Source organism: Rhineura floridana, chromosome 2 (assembly GCF_030035675.1).
Source record: "Rhineura floridana isolate rRhiFlo1 chromosome 2, rRhiFlo1.hap2, whole genome shotgun sequence".
NCBI classification, from domain to species: domain Eukaryota; kingdom Metazoa; phylum Chordata; class Lepidosauria; order Squamata; family Rhineuridae; genus Rhineura; species Rhineura floridana.
Window position 1 is genome coordinate 163538162 of NC_084481.1, and position 13602 is coordinate 163551763.

At 45.4% G+C, this 13602-nt stretch overlaps 1 protein-coding gene across 3 annotated transcripts in view; it reads left to right on the forward strand.

Annotated features, from left to right (window-relative positions):
• PCNX1 (pecanex 1) overlaps window positions 1–13602 on the forward strand; it is a 159877-nt gene that overhangs the window by 102159 nt on the left and 44116 nt on the right. For all 3 annotated transcript variants that reach the window (XM_061611183.1, XM_061611185.1, XM_061611184.1), the window contains 3 exons: window positions 8382–8491; window positions 11041–11146; window positions 12862–12954. In XM_061611183.1, the coding sequence (XP_061467167.1) occupies window positions 8382–8491; window positions 11041–11146; window positions 12862–12954 (309 nt within the window). The remainder of the gene's footprint in view (window positions 1–8381; window positions 8492–11040; window positions 11147–12861; window positions 12955–13602) is intronic.

The following is a 13602-nucleotide window of genomic DNA, read 5'->3' on the forward strand; positions in this document are numbered from 1 at the left end:
AGCAACATGTGCAGGCACAGAGGGACCTGGAATCCCTATCTAAGGAAGAAGGCACCCAATTCCAGCCCATCCTAGAGGCGATTTTTTCTACATCGTCCTCTCCTGAGGAGTTTGAAGGCTTCCTCGAGACAGCTACGTCTCACCAAGCGTTACAGGAGAAGAGGAGTGAAGCATCCTTCGGTTCACCCTCTTCATGTCAGGAACTCCATGTTCAGGGGGTGGTGCACAACCCACACTGTTCTCATGCTCAACCTCTACAGTTTCAGTTATCACCACACACTCTTTTTTTTTTTTGGAAGTTAGTGCAGTGGGAAGGTTTTTTATGTGTTTGACACCTGCCTGTTGGTGTAGTGTGTTGGTTTTAAGAGTATAGCTTGCCTGCTATATAGGAAGGATGTGCTTTCAACGTAAGTGGGTAGGGGAAGGGAACCAAGGGGCTGCCATTAATGTTGTGGAGGGCAGAGGGAGATATGGAGTGGGGAGGCAATTATGTCATCGGGGGAGATGGAAGTGCAACAGGGTGTTGGTTGCCCCCAAATTGTCTCCCCATTCAAATAGTCTGGATAGCCGCGGTGTCAGCTCCCCTGGGTTGAAAATGCTGCTTGTGAATGCCAGGTCAGTGAATGGCAAAACGATGGCCATTCAGGATTTGATCCTGGATGAGCACGCCGACCTGGCTTGTATCACGGAGACCTGGTTGGATGAAGCTGGGGGGGTTAATCTCTCCCAGCTTTGCCCACCAGGTTTCTCTGTGCAGCAGCAGGCGAGACCGGGGGGACGGGGAGGTGGAGTTGCAGTAGTCTATCGTGATGCCATCCCCCTGACCAGGTGCCCTCTCCCACAGTCTTCGGGGTTCGAATGTGTATATTTGAAGTTGGGTGGCCAGGACAGAATAGGGATTCTGTTGGTGTACCGCCCACCCCGCTGCTCAACAGTCTCCCTTCCTGAGCTAGCTGGGGTGGTCTCAGGATTGATGTTGGAGTCCCCTCGGCTTGTGGTATTGGGTGACTTCAACATTCATGCCAAGACTGCTCTGTCGGGAGTGGCTCAGGATTTCATGGCCTCCATGGCAACCATGGGTCTGTCCCAACTATTATCTGGCCCCACTCATGTCGCTGGTCACACTTTGGACCTTGTTTTCTGTGTTGAATGGGATGATGGTGATCTTGGTGTGGAGGAACTTTCTATAGTTCCGTTGTCATGGACAGATCACTACCTGGTTGGGTTTAGACTTACTGGGACTCAGAACTTCTGCAGGGGTGGGGGACCGATTAGGAAGGTCCGCCCCAGGAGGCTGATGGATCCGGATGGTTTTCTGATGGCTCTTGGGGATTTTCCTGTCACTGTGGCAGGTGATTCTGTCGAAGCCCTGGTTGACCTCTGGAATGGGGAAATGACCAGGGCAGTGGACACGATTGCTCCTGAGCATCCCCTCTTACGGAGTGGAGACAAACCAGCTCCCTGGTTTACCAGGGAGCTGGCGGCAATGAAACGAATAAGACGGTGCGAGTATGACCGAACAAGGGCTAGAGCCTATCGGAAGGCCTACTCCGTGGCAGTGTGGGCTAAGAAGAAACTTTTCTTTTCTGCCACCATTGCGTCTGCTGGGAGCCGTCCAGCGGAGCTGTTTTGAGTGGTCAGGGGTCTTTTAAACTCTGGCCCCCAGGAGGGTAATATAGACCACTCAACAGCCCGCTGTCAAGAATTTGCACGGCACTTTGCAGATAAAGTCGCTCAGATTCGCTCCGACTTGGACGCTAAAATTGATACAGTCTCAGGGGATGTAACTTTGGCCCCTGCTTGTCCAATAATAATGGATTCCTTTCAATTTGTACAGCCCGAGGATGTGGACAAGATCCTTGGAGAGGCGAGAGCCACCACATGTCTGCTGGATCCTTGCACTTCCTGGCTTATCAAAAGTGCCAGAGGGGGACTGGCCGAGTGGGTGAGGGGAGTAGTTAATGCCTCTTTACAACAAGGCAGAATTCCATCGCGCCTAAAAGAGGCAGTTGTATGACCTTTGTTGAAAAAGCCCTCCCTGGATCCCTCTATAATGGGAAATTATTGGCCAGTCTCCAACATTCCATTTTTGGGCAAGGTAATAGAGCGTGTGGTGGCCGCCCAGCTCCAGAGATTCTTGGATGAAATGGATTATCTGGATCCATTTCAGTCTGGTTTCAGGCCTGGTTATGGGACAGAGACAGCTTTGGTCGCCTTGGTGGATGACCTTCGCAGAGAGCTGGACAGGGGGAGTGTGTCCCTGTTAGTTCTACTGGACCTCTCAGCGGCTTTCGATACCGACCATGGTATCCTTCTGGACCGCCTTGCTGGGGTGGGACTTGGGGGCACCGTGTTACGATGGCTCCATTCCTTTCTGGAGGGATGAACTCAGAAGGTGGTGCTGGGGGACTCCTGTTCGACTCCTTGGCCGTTGACTTATGGGGTCTCTCAGGGTTCAGTTTTGTCCCCCATGTTATTCAACATCTATATGAAACCGCTGGGGAGGTTGTCCGGGGGTTTGGGGTTCAGTGCCATCAGTATGCGGATGACACTCAACTCTATCTCTCCTTTCCACCTAAAGCCAAGGAAGCTGTCCTGGTCCTGAACCAGTGCCTGGCATCAGTGATGGACTGGATGAGGGCGAACAAATTGAAACTAAATCCAGACAAGACAGAGGTGCTCCTGGTCAGTCGAAGGGCAGATCAGGGAATAGGGATTCAACCTGTGCTGGATGGGGTTACACTCCCCCTCAAGACACAGGTTCGTAGTTTGGGTGTGCTCCTGGACTCAGCTCTGAACGTGGAGCCCCAGGTCTCGGCCGTGGCCAGGAGTGCCTTTGCCCATTTAAGACTGGTGCGCCAGCTGCGCCCGTTCCTGGAAATGCCTGATTTGACTATGGTGATGCATGCCTTAGTTACATCCCATTTAGACTACTGTAACGCACTCTACGTGGGGCTGCCTTTGAAAACTGTTCGGAAACTTAAACTGGTACAAAGAGCTGCAGCCAGAGTGTTAACAGGGGCTGGTTACAGGGACCATACAACTCCCTTGTTACAACAGCTCCACTGGCTGCCAGTTTGTTTCCGGTCACAATTCAAAGTGCTGGTTTTGACCTTTAAAGCCCTATACGGCCCAGGTCCAGGCTATTTGTCAGACCGTATCTCTCTGTATGAGCCTGCCCGGGCCCTGAGATCTTCAGGAGAGGCCCTTCTCTCAGTCCCAACACCCTCGCAAGTGCGATTGGTGGGGACGCGAGATAGGGCCTTCTCAGTGGCTGCTCCTAGGTTCTGGAACTCCCTTCCTAGGGAGGCACGAATGGCTCCCTCCTTGCCATCCTTCCGTCGGCAAGTAAAGACTTTTTTATTCCGACAGGCTTTTGGGATAGAAGGTGTTTAGGATTGGGCTTTACAAGGCTTGTTTTATTGTTTTATATTATTATTTGTATTATTTTAAATTGTTTTTAGATTTTTAAGTGCCTTTTAAGGTTTTAAGGTTGTGCATTGTTTAATTGTATTTTAAATTGTATGTTTTTCTATGTTTTTAACTACATGTAGTTCTATTTGTAAGCCGCCCTGAGTTCCAGTTTGGAAAAAGGGCGGGGTAAAAATAAAGTTTCATTCATTCATTCATTCATGCTACAACAATTAAAGGAACAGCTGAGAGATTCTCTCCTAATGGATCTAGCCAGACATCTTTCCACATCAGCGGCTGAGGCTCAACATCCCACACAGGACAAACCAGCCACAGCACCCACTCCACCACCTTCAAGAGTGCAAGTGGCGCAGGGCCTCACTACACTCTGCTCTTCTTCAAATGCACCCCAACCACTGGGCAGGGCATCACCGGACCCTTATGACTCCTCACAGGCTAGGCATCCTCAATTTCACTAGGAGGCAATGGTGCGCCCAGACATTGAGCTGTTTGTCCTCAATGAGGAAGAATGAAGTGGAGATTCGGAGTCAGAGGAAGTAGTGACCAATAGGATTTTCCAGGAGGCTCATTTCCTTCCACTCCTGTGCAAGGCAGTGGAAGCGCTGAACCTAAATTCTCTGGAAGATCCTCCAGCTCCCTCAGCATCTAGAATTTCGGCTGTGTGTCCAGACCCGAAAGCCAAGTCAAGGGTGCTAAAACTTCCATCACTGTTGCCTAAAGTGATCAAGTCTGAGTTTGATGCTCCGCTGCAGTTCAAGAAATCGGTTGCAACTGCCAACAAATACTATACATTGGAACAACACATCATGGACCAGCTCAAGGTTCCTCTGGTCAACACCCCCATAGTCAATTTACTAAATCCGTCCTTGAACCCAAAATACTTGGATGCCCACCTCAAGGATCCGTCAGAGCGCAAGCTGAATCTAGGCCTTAGGAGGATTCATGAGGCCAGTGCACTCTCCATCAGAGCAGCAGCAGCAGCCTCCTCAGTCTTCACTAGAGCATCCCTGCTGTGGCTAGAGGACCTATTGGACGGCCTGCAGCAGGATCCGGCTCGAATCTGGAAGTCTCTTCTGCCGATACTGCAGCCCGCTCTAATCTCGCATCAGCCCTATGTGGGTGGCAAACTACTTGGCGGCGACTCCCTAGCTGGGGTCTTGGAGTCAAAGGAAAAGAAGAAAGCTATGCCTTCTGCCAAAAAATGAGATGACAAAAGATTCTTCCGTAGACCTTTCCATCCTTATTTGCCCTCCCAGTCCTTTCAAGGCTCCAGGGCATTCAGAAGAGCAAAGGAGTCTCTTCTGGAATAGGCAACGTACCCAGTCTAAAAGCCAACAACCTTTTCCCAATAGATCGAGTTTTGGATCCCAGTCTCGGAGGAATAAGCATCAATTCTGATGCCAGGGTCCCTCATGTGGGAGGATGCCTTCAACACTTTGCACGCCGCTGGAGGGACACGTCTTCGGACCAATGGGTACTGCACTCCCTCAGATATGGACTGAGGCTGGAATTCACCTCCCTCCCTCCCTCCCTCCAAGTTTATCCCCTCCCCCCTCTCAACATCTCCGGACAAGTGGGAAAGGACTCTTCAAGCGATTGCCCTCCTTCTGCAGATTGCGGCTATAGAGCCCGTTCCAACAGGTGAGAGGTTTTCAGGAATCTACTCAGTATTCTTCACCGTCATGAAAAAAGATGGATCTTTCAGGGCGGTACTCGATTTGAAGAACTTAAATCGGTTCATAAAATACTGCAGGTTCTGCATTGAAACTTTACTGTTCATCAAGGAGGAATTGAGAAAGGGAGACTTCCTCTCATCTATCAATCTGAAGGAGGCCTATCGGCATGTCCCTGTTTTTCCGCCTCACAGACTTTACTTCCAGTTTGTTTGCGGTGGGGGAGGATCACTTCCAGTACAGGGCCATGCCCTACAGTCTGCCCCCAGAGTATTCACAAAGATCGTGGTTGCTCTGGTGGCACACCTCAGGATGCAGAGGGTCCATGTCTTTATTTTCTGGATGACTTTCTGCTCCGGTCTCCTTGCCTCCACAAGGCTTGGGAAGATCTGCACATCACCCTAGCATGCCTCAAGGATCACTGCTTCCTTGTCAACCAAACCAAGAGCCAGCTTTGTCCAGCCCACCGTATAATACATTTGGGGGCCACCATAGACTCACAGCAGGGACTCATAATGTTAGCTCAAGACAGAGTAGACAAGATAATTACAGTTGTCACACAGCTCCTGTCTTCACCTTTGGTGGATCTTATGCATCTGGCAGGTATCTTGGTGTTGATGGTTTCAACCTATCAGACTACACCATGGACATGTCACCACTCTCAACCACTCCAGTGGGCGCTACTACCTTTTCAAAGCGACATTGCAGCCAGGCATCACCGGAAGGTAGTACTTTCACCAGTGGTCCTTCGCTTCCTGCTATGGTGGGCACACAAACCCAATCTACTAAGGGGAGTGCTGTTCCAGGACCCTCCCCGGACCCTTATCACCTCAGATGCCAGCCTGACAGGCTGGAGAGCCATTTGCGATGGCCAGATGATACAAGGGACCTGGTCACCACAGGAGTCAGTACTTCCAATCAATCTTCTGGAACTTTGTGCTATTTGGCTAGCCCTGAGGCACTTTGTGGAGATCAAACAGTTGGACACAGTGCTGTTCAGGACAGACAATGTATCGGCCAAATCATATTTGATTTGTCAGGGAGGCACAAGCTCCCCACAGCTACAGAAGGAAGCTGCCCTGCTGTTCCAGTGGGTGGAAACACATGTGGACTCGATCCTTACGGAATACCTAAATGGGGAGGACAACTGCCAAGTGGATTGGCTCAGCAGACAGAAGGTGCATCAGGAAGAATGGAAGCTTCACCCGTTGGCCTTTCAGGAAATAGTGAGACGCTTCGGCAGAGTCGAGGTGGACCTATTTGCCACACACCTCAATCGCCAGGTGAAAAGATTTTTCTCCAGATACGTGACACCAGAGGTGGAAGGCATAGACGCTCTGATGTCCCAGTGGCCCAAGAACAACACTACGCCTTCACCCCTCTTCTGATCATTCCCAGGGTACATCAAAAGATCTGAGCCGAAAAGGCAAGAGTTCTACTGATAGTTCCTTGGTGGCCAAGGAGACCCTGGTTCCCGGAACTCATAGATCTATCCATCAATCCTCCGTGGCAAATTCCCCTCAGGGAAGACCTTTTGTCGCAGGGACAGCTTCTTCACCCAGACCCGTGATGGCTGGCACTTCATGTCTGGAGATTAAGAGGCTATGCCTCTTAAAACAAGGCATTCCAGCCCAAGTGGTGGAAACTATGATGGCCTCAAGACACCCTTCCACAATTAGAATATATGAGACTACATGGAAGGCCTTCTCAACATGGTCACAAAAGAAGGGTTTAATTCCAAGGAAAGCAGGTATAAATGACATTCTCTGCTTCCTACAGGATGGCTTGTCCTTGGGTCTTAGGCCAAACACTCTCAGATGCCAGGCTGCAGCCGTTTCGGCGGTTCTGTCTACATCTCCAGAGAAACCGCTGGGATCTCATCCGTTACTCAGGCATTTTCTATATGGGGCAACGGCATCGGCACCTCCTACGATCCATCGTTACCCAACTTGGGATCTACACAAGGTGTTAATGGCCCTACAAAAGCCCCCTTTTGAACCCCTAAGTCAAATTTCCCTATGTCTCTTATCCTTTAAGGTCTTGTTCCTTGTGGCCATTACTTCGGTCTGGAGAGTGTCTGAGTTGAATGCTCTGTCTGTTGACAAGAATTTCTGTGTGTTTTATAAGGATAGAGTAGTCCTACATACAGTCCCTTCTTTTCGTCCTAAAGTACTGTCTACCTTCCACTGTCAGCAAGAGCTAGTACTTTCTTCTTTTTGTCCTAATCCCATTCACCCCACAGAGAAAGTGTGGCATTCATTGGATGTGCAAAGAGCCCTGAAAGTGTATATCTCTAAAACAAAACATCTCAGACAGATAGTTTGTCTCCTTCCACCCAGCATCTTTAGGGAAGAAAGTGTCTTCGTCCACATTCGCTAGGTGGATCAAGGCATGTATCACACTGGTCTACGCCTCTCTAAAGTTAGCCCGGCCAGCCAGGATACTGGCCCACTCAACTAGGGCAGCAGCCACATCGGCAGCATTCTCACGCCACACATCTATCACAGAGATTTGTAGAGCAGCTACATGGGCCGCACCTAATACTTTTATTAAACACTATAAGATTAACATATATGCATCAGCAGAGGCAGCTTTTGGGAGGAGATTGCTACAGCACGTTCTCCCAGATCACTAGTGTAATCAGCCCAGCAATGTTCCCACCCTACATGGGTCAGCTTTGGTATGCCCCACCTGAGATCAGCTTTTCCATGCACAGGAGAAAAGACATTTGGTCTTACTGTAAAACGGTTTTCTCTGTGCATGTCAAAAGCTGATTTCATGGCCACCATCACTGTATTTTTCATCTTAGGCCTACAGCAGAGAGGGTATGAGTGCTGTTGTCTCCTGTTTCATGTCGATGGTTCCTATTATTTCTCTTTGTTCTTTCCTCCTGTTGGTTGGCTTGTTATCAAAAACTGAAATAAGGAGCTGAGCAGAGCAGGAAGTCCTTGTTAAAAAAAAACTCTTTAGCACTCTTCTGCCTTCAACCGCTAGGTGGAGCTAGCTACCCACCTGAGATCAGCTTTTGACATTGATTGTACTTTATTTTACCTGATCTTAATATTGTATTTTTAAATGGTTGTAACCTGCCCTTGTATCTCATGGCAAAGAATAGGTAAGGAATGCAATTTATTAATTAAACTAATTAATAATAGTATTACTGTTTATTTTGCAAATACATAAAAAAATCTAAGATCACTGATTATGTAGCCTTAAAAACTTAACTTTTTTCTTCCACGGACTCTAATTTTGGTGATGTCATATATATGTCCACAGGATTCTTGGGATGGTCAACATATTCCAGTGCTCTTTTCGGTATTCTGTGGTATGTTAGTGGCAATATCCTATCATCTCAGCAGACAGAGTAGTGATCCTTCTGTGCTGTTGTAAGTATTTTATGTAGAAGTTTTATTATGGTGTCAGAGAAAGTTTTGTTAGAACCTAAGCCTGCAATCCTATATATATTTGTGATTAAGTCCAATTGAACTCAATGAGTCATACTTCTGAGCAAATATACATTGGATTGAGCTACATATCTCTTCACTGCATTGGTAATTTTTCATGGAAAGTGCTTATAGTATAGGATGAGATCAGGAATCTTCTGTTCATTAGGTCATTTGTTACTGCAAGAGCCACCCTGTTGAAAGAGATGATTTTCTGTCAGGTGCTAAGTGCTGCTGAGAAGTTGCAATTCTAAACAGATTCATTCATCTGTCCAGAGAGAGTAGAAGTGCAAATCATATGATTTGCCCAGGAATAGTCCATTTGTGCAAGGAAAAAGGAATCTGTTCTGAAAATGTCATGGGGAGCAAAGGACCTAAAAACTTCAGATAGCCAGAATCTGTTAACTAACCTGTGTCCTTACAGATGTTGTTGGACTTTACCTCCCATCAATATGAGCCATCTGGATGATGGGAGCTATAGCCCAACAACATCTGGAGGGCCCCAGGCTTGCTTGCCCTGAACTACATGATTTAAGAACTTTGCAGATTTTTTATTTTTTTATTTATTAAATTTATATCCCAACGTTCCTCCCAGAAGGAGCCCAGGGTGGCAATCAAAGCACTAAAAGCATTCTAAAATATCTTGAAAATATCAGACTTGAAAATATATTAAAGCAAAACAACTTTAAAAGCATATTAAAACAACACAACTTTAACAACATCTTAAAAAGTAATTCAAACACAGACTGGGATAAGGTATCTACTTAAAAGGCTTGTTGAAAGAGGAAGGTCTTCAGTAGGTGCCAGAAAGATAACACATTTGGTGCCTGTCTAATATTTAAGGGGAGGAAATTCCACAGGGTAGGTGCCACTTCCTATGTTGTGTGGAACGGACCTCCTGATAAAATGGTTATCTGCAGGAGGCCCTCACCTCTAAAGCACAGTGATCAACTGTGTATATAAGGGATAAGATGATCTTTCAGGTATTCTAGTCCCAAGCTTGCATAAGGCTTTGTACACCAAAACCAGAACCTTGAACTTGTCCTAGTAGGTAATGGGCAGCCAGTGCTATTCTTTCAGCAGCGGGATTACATATTGATGATACCCTGCCCCAGTGAGCAGTTGCACCGCTGCATTTTGCACCAGCTGCAGCTTCCAAACTAACCTCACAGGCAGCCCCACATAGATTGCATTGCAGTAATCCAGCCTGAAGGTTACCAGTGCATGGACAACAGTGGTCAGGCTATCCTGGTTCAGAGACGGCAGCAGCTATCTTACCAACCGAAGCTGGTAAAAGACGCTCCTGGCCACTGAGGTCACCTGGGCCTCTTGTGACAAAGATGGATCCAGGAACACCCTCAGACTACAAACCTGCCCTTTTAGAGGGAGTACGACCCCATCCAAATCAGGCAACTGACCAATCATCCGAACTCTGGAACCATCAACCCTTAGCACCTCCATCTTGCTAGGATTCAGACTCAGTTTATTGACCCACCACCGAGTCAAGGCAGTGGTCCAGGGCTTGCACGGCCTCTTCAGATGTTACAGAGAAATAGAGCTTGGTATCATCAGCATACTGCTGACACCTTGCCCCAAATCTCCTGATGACCGCTCCCAAGGGCTTCATATAGATGTTAAACAGCATGGGGGACAAGATGGTACCCTACGGCACCCCGCAGCACAATTGCCAGGAGGCTGAAAGACAATCACCCAGTGCTGTTATCTGAAAATGACCCTGGTAAAACAGTGCCTCCGATACCCATCTTACTAAGTTGGCTCAGAAGGATGCCATGATCAATAGTGTCAAAAGCCTCTGAGAGATCAAATAAGAAATAAATGTGTTGAAATAAATTTATATGAGCATTTTAAACAATTTTGGACAGTACAGGGCAACTGAATGCTTGACAGTGAGTTATTAGTATCTGTTTTCAGTGCAGTGTACTTTCACATTAATTTCATTAAGTTTCATTAATTTCAGTGAGACCATGAGCATGTGGATCCAGGTGACCATTTATCAAATGGCACCCTACCATGAAAGAAATTCAGTCTGTAGTATTTAATTGCATGATGTTGAGAATTACATCGCACATCAACACCCAGTCAGGAATTTGGGAATTCAGAGGCATGGTAAAAATTTCCTGACCACAGAGGTGGACATGATGAACCGTCTTCATCCCTGCATGGTTGTTAACTGTGGCAAATTGCGCATTTCTTGAAAGTAGCACTTCTGTTGTAGGGATATTTTCCCAGCTTTTATCATTTGGAAGATGGAGTATTCTCCACAGGTAGTTCATTGACTGCAAATGTCATGTGAAATGTTGTCCTGTGAATGTCATGGGTCCTTGAGTGTGTGATGCAGTATGGAGACACTTTTCACAAAGGGACACAAGGGGCAAATACAATCTGATAGTTTTCTTTTAATTTAGAAAATTAGTTGTTCCTCTTGGATTAAAATCAATGCACAATCTTTACAAAGAAAACATTTTTTTTAGCTCTTTAGTGCAATCAAAACTTTTCCCTACTTCGGAAGATAAAAATCCAGAGGATCCACTGTCTGAAGTTAAAGACCCATTACCTGAAAAACTTAGGAATTCAGTGGTAAGTTGGCTCATTTTTTCAAATTTATATACGTATGTTGACCAATTTGAGTAGTAAATATTGGGAACCTAAATACTTCGAATGTTTTTGGAGTTTAGCTTTTCAAAAACTGCCAGTCTTATGAGCAACTGCTGAGGCATCCTCTTTCTGGGTCCAATAATTAAATCATAAAGTTCATGGATGAAACTAGTGGTATCTGTTTGGGAGTAGTGACATCTCATGAAGATGGTGAAATAGAAATACACATCCCAGAGTGCTAATGGAAATAACAGATTATAATGAGGGAGACTAACCAGTTTTCTGTTGGCATTTCACTCCATGTGCCATTAGTTTGCAAAGTTACCTAATGACTGGGAAATGATAGACAGTATGAATGGGGAATAGAAAGTTTGCCTTGGGGGCATAACTGGTAAAAATACAAAAAAGTATTCCTGAAGCCAAAATATAATATTTTTCTTTGACTTTATTGCAAAGATAGTTCATAATTTCATAATAAATATGCATACTTCCAGTTTAGTACAATGGAAATTGCTATCGCTTGGATGATATTAAATGGTCTGATTTGGGATTGGTCCTATGTAAAGCAGTTAGACTGGATATTTTCTGATGTAGGAAGGGGATCTCTACCAAATGGTACTAGTTTCAGCCTTGTACCTTATGATATAATGAATGGTCCCCATTTCAGGGGAACCAGAAGAGGGGTAAGCATTAGCAAAGTCAGTAAGATTAAACAATCTGGAATTATGAATGTGATTTTCTCAACAGATCCAGCTTGTTTCATCCATGGACCTTATGACGTACATGGAAATGGGTTTGTGGAAGCTGCCACTCCCAAAATGCCCCAGCAGTTGCTCATTTAGGGTGGCAGTTTTTACAATCATAGAATCATAGCACAGTACGTTTGGAAGAGCCCTATAAGGCTATCGAGCAAGGGGTTGGACTCAATGCTAATACTTTTGTAAAGTGGCTGAATCTTTTGTACCTTATGAGGTAGTACACTGACTTGTACTATAAGTGGCTTTTTTGTACTGCATAAAGGTTTTGTGATATTCAGTTTCAATAATGGTACAAAATTTCAAAAGGTGATCATCTCAGTACAACATGGCAGGTTACCATGGCCCTAAAATGACGTGGAGGAATGTAGTACTTAAGGATTTGATGAGGTTTATTTTAGTCACCACCAGACTTGTGATAGCACAGCTGTGGATAAGCAATAGGACTTCTACTATAGATTTCTGGTACAGTAAACTGGAAAATTCTCATTACAGAGAATTTTATGCATCAGATCCATGTCTTTAAGGGACAAGTGAAACAGGACTGTTTTGTGTGTGTGTTTTGCTGAATTAAGTAGTTTTATTTTTCATACTAAGAAAACTGATAGTACAAGGACACTTCTGGCCCCAAATACCACAATTTGGAAAAATAATGAATGATTTAAGTGTCCAGGGAATTATCTGTTGATGGTGTTTGTGATGCCTTAAGTACCTCTGGCTGACAATTACGATAATGGTGATTCTCTTCCTTTATATTAGATCAGTAATAAGAGAATATTATGTTACTTCAGCTATCATGCCAAGGTTTTGAGTTCATTTGGAGGGGGGATTAAAACATAGTTTGTAGACAATGACTAATGTGAGTAAACTAACAGAAGAGATCAACAGTTTTCTGGAACTGTCTTGGTAAAAAATATGCTTATAATAGTTCTTTCTTCCTAGAGTGAACGCTTGCAGTCTGATCTTGTGGTGTGCATAGTCATTGGTGTACTTTATTTTGCAATTCATGTCAGCACAGTTTTCACAGTATTGCAGGTAACTTGCTTGTTTATTTCTTTTATGTTCAAATATATCCTTAACAATTTCTTTGGTATCTGCCTCTTGGACAATATTGATGATTTTAACAAACCCAAACACTTTCAATGTTGACAGTGTTTGGTTTTGCTCAGCTGCACAGGATATTTTTTTCTAGTTTAGGACTTCTTTTGACTTTAAGCCTCTTTTCCCAGTGCTATACTTTTCATCCTTGAGGAACTGTATGGGGGTAAGGGGGCTAGCCAGAAGGTGCAAAAGATCCTTCAATTCTCCATGTGTCTCCCAGGAGTTTCTTGTAACTGTGCTATAGCTGGCATAGCTTATACAGACCAAACTAATGGATCTGATTACCTGAGCAAATGAAGAAATTAGGATGTTAAACAGTGCAATGCAGTGGGACGTTTGTCTAATACTCTTGCTTGCCACAAACAAATGCTGGAAGGAAAATTACAACAGTCAAATGTTAGTAAACACATCTGCCTATATCTTACGGGCAGGCTTGCAGGGACAGTATTCCTTGTAATGTCAATCTGTCTCACCACAAATAGAAACACGGGGAATTTATTGCCTCACTTAATTATACTGATTTTTTCCCCATAAGAAAACTCCAAACGGACCCTTGGTCAGGGACACCAGCTGGAGACAGAT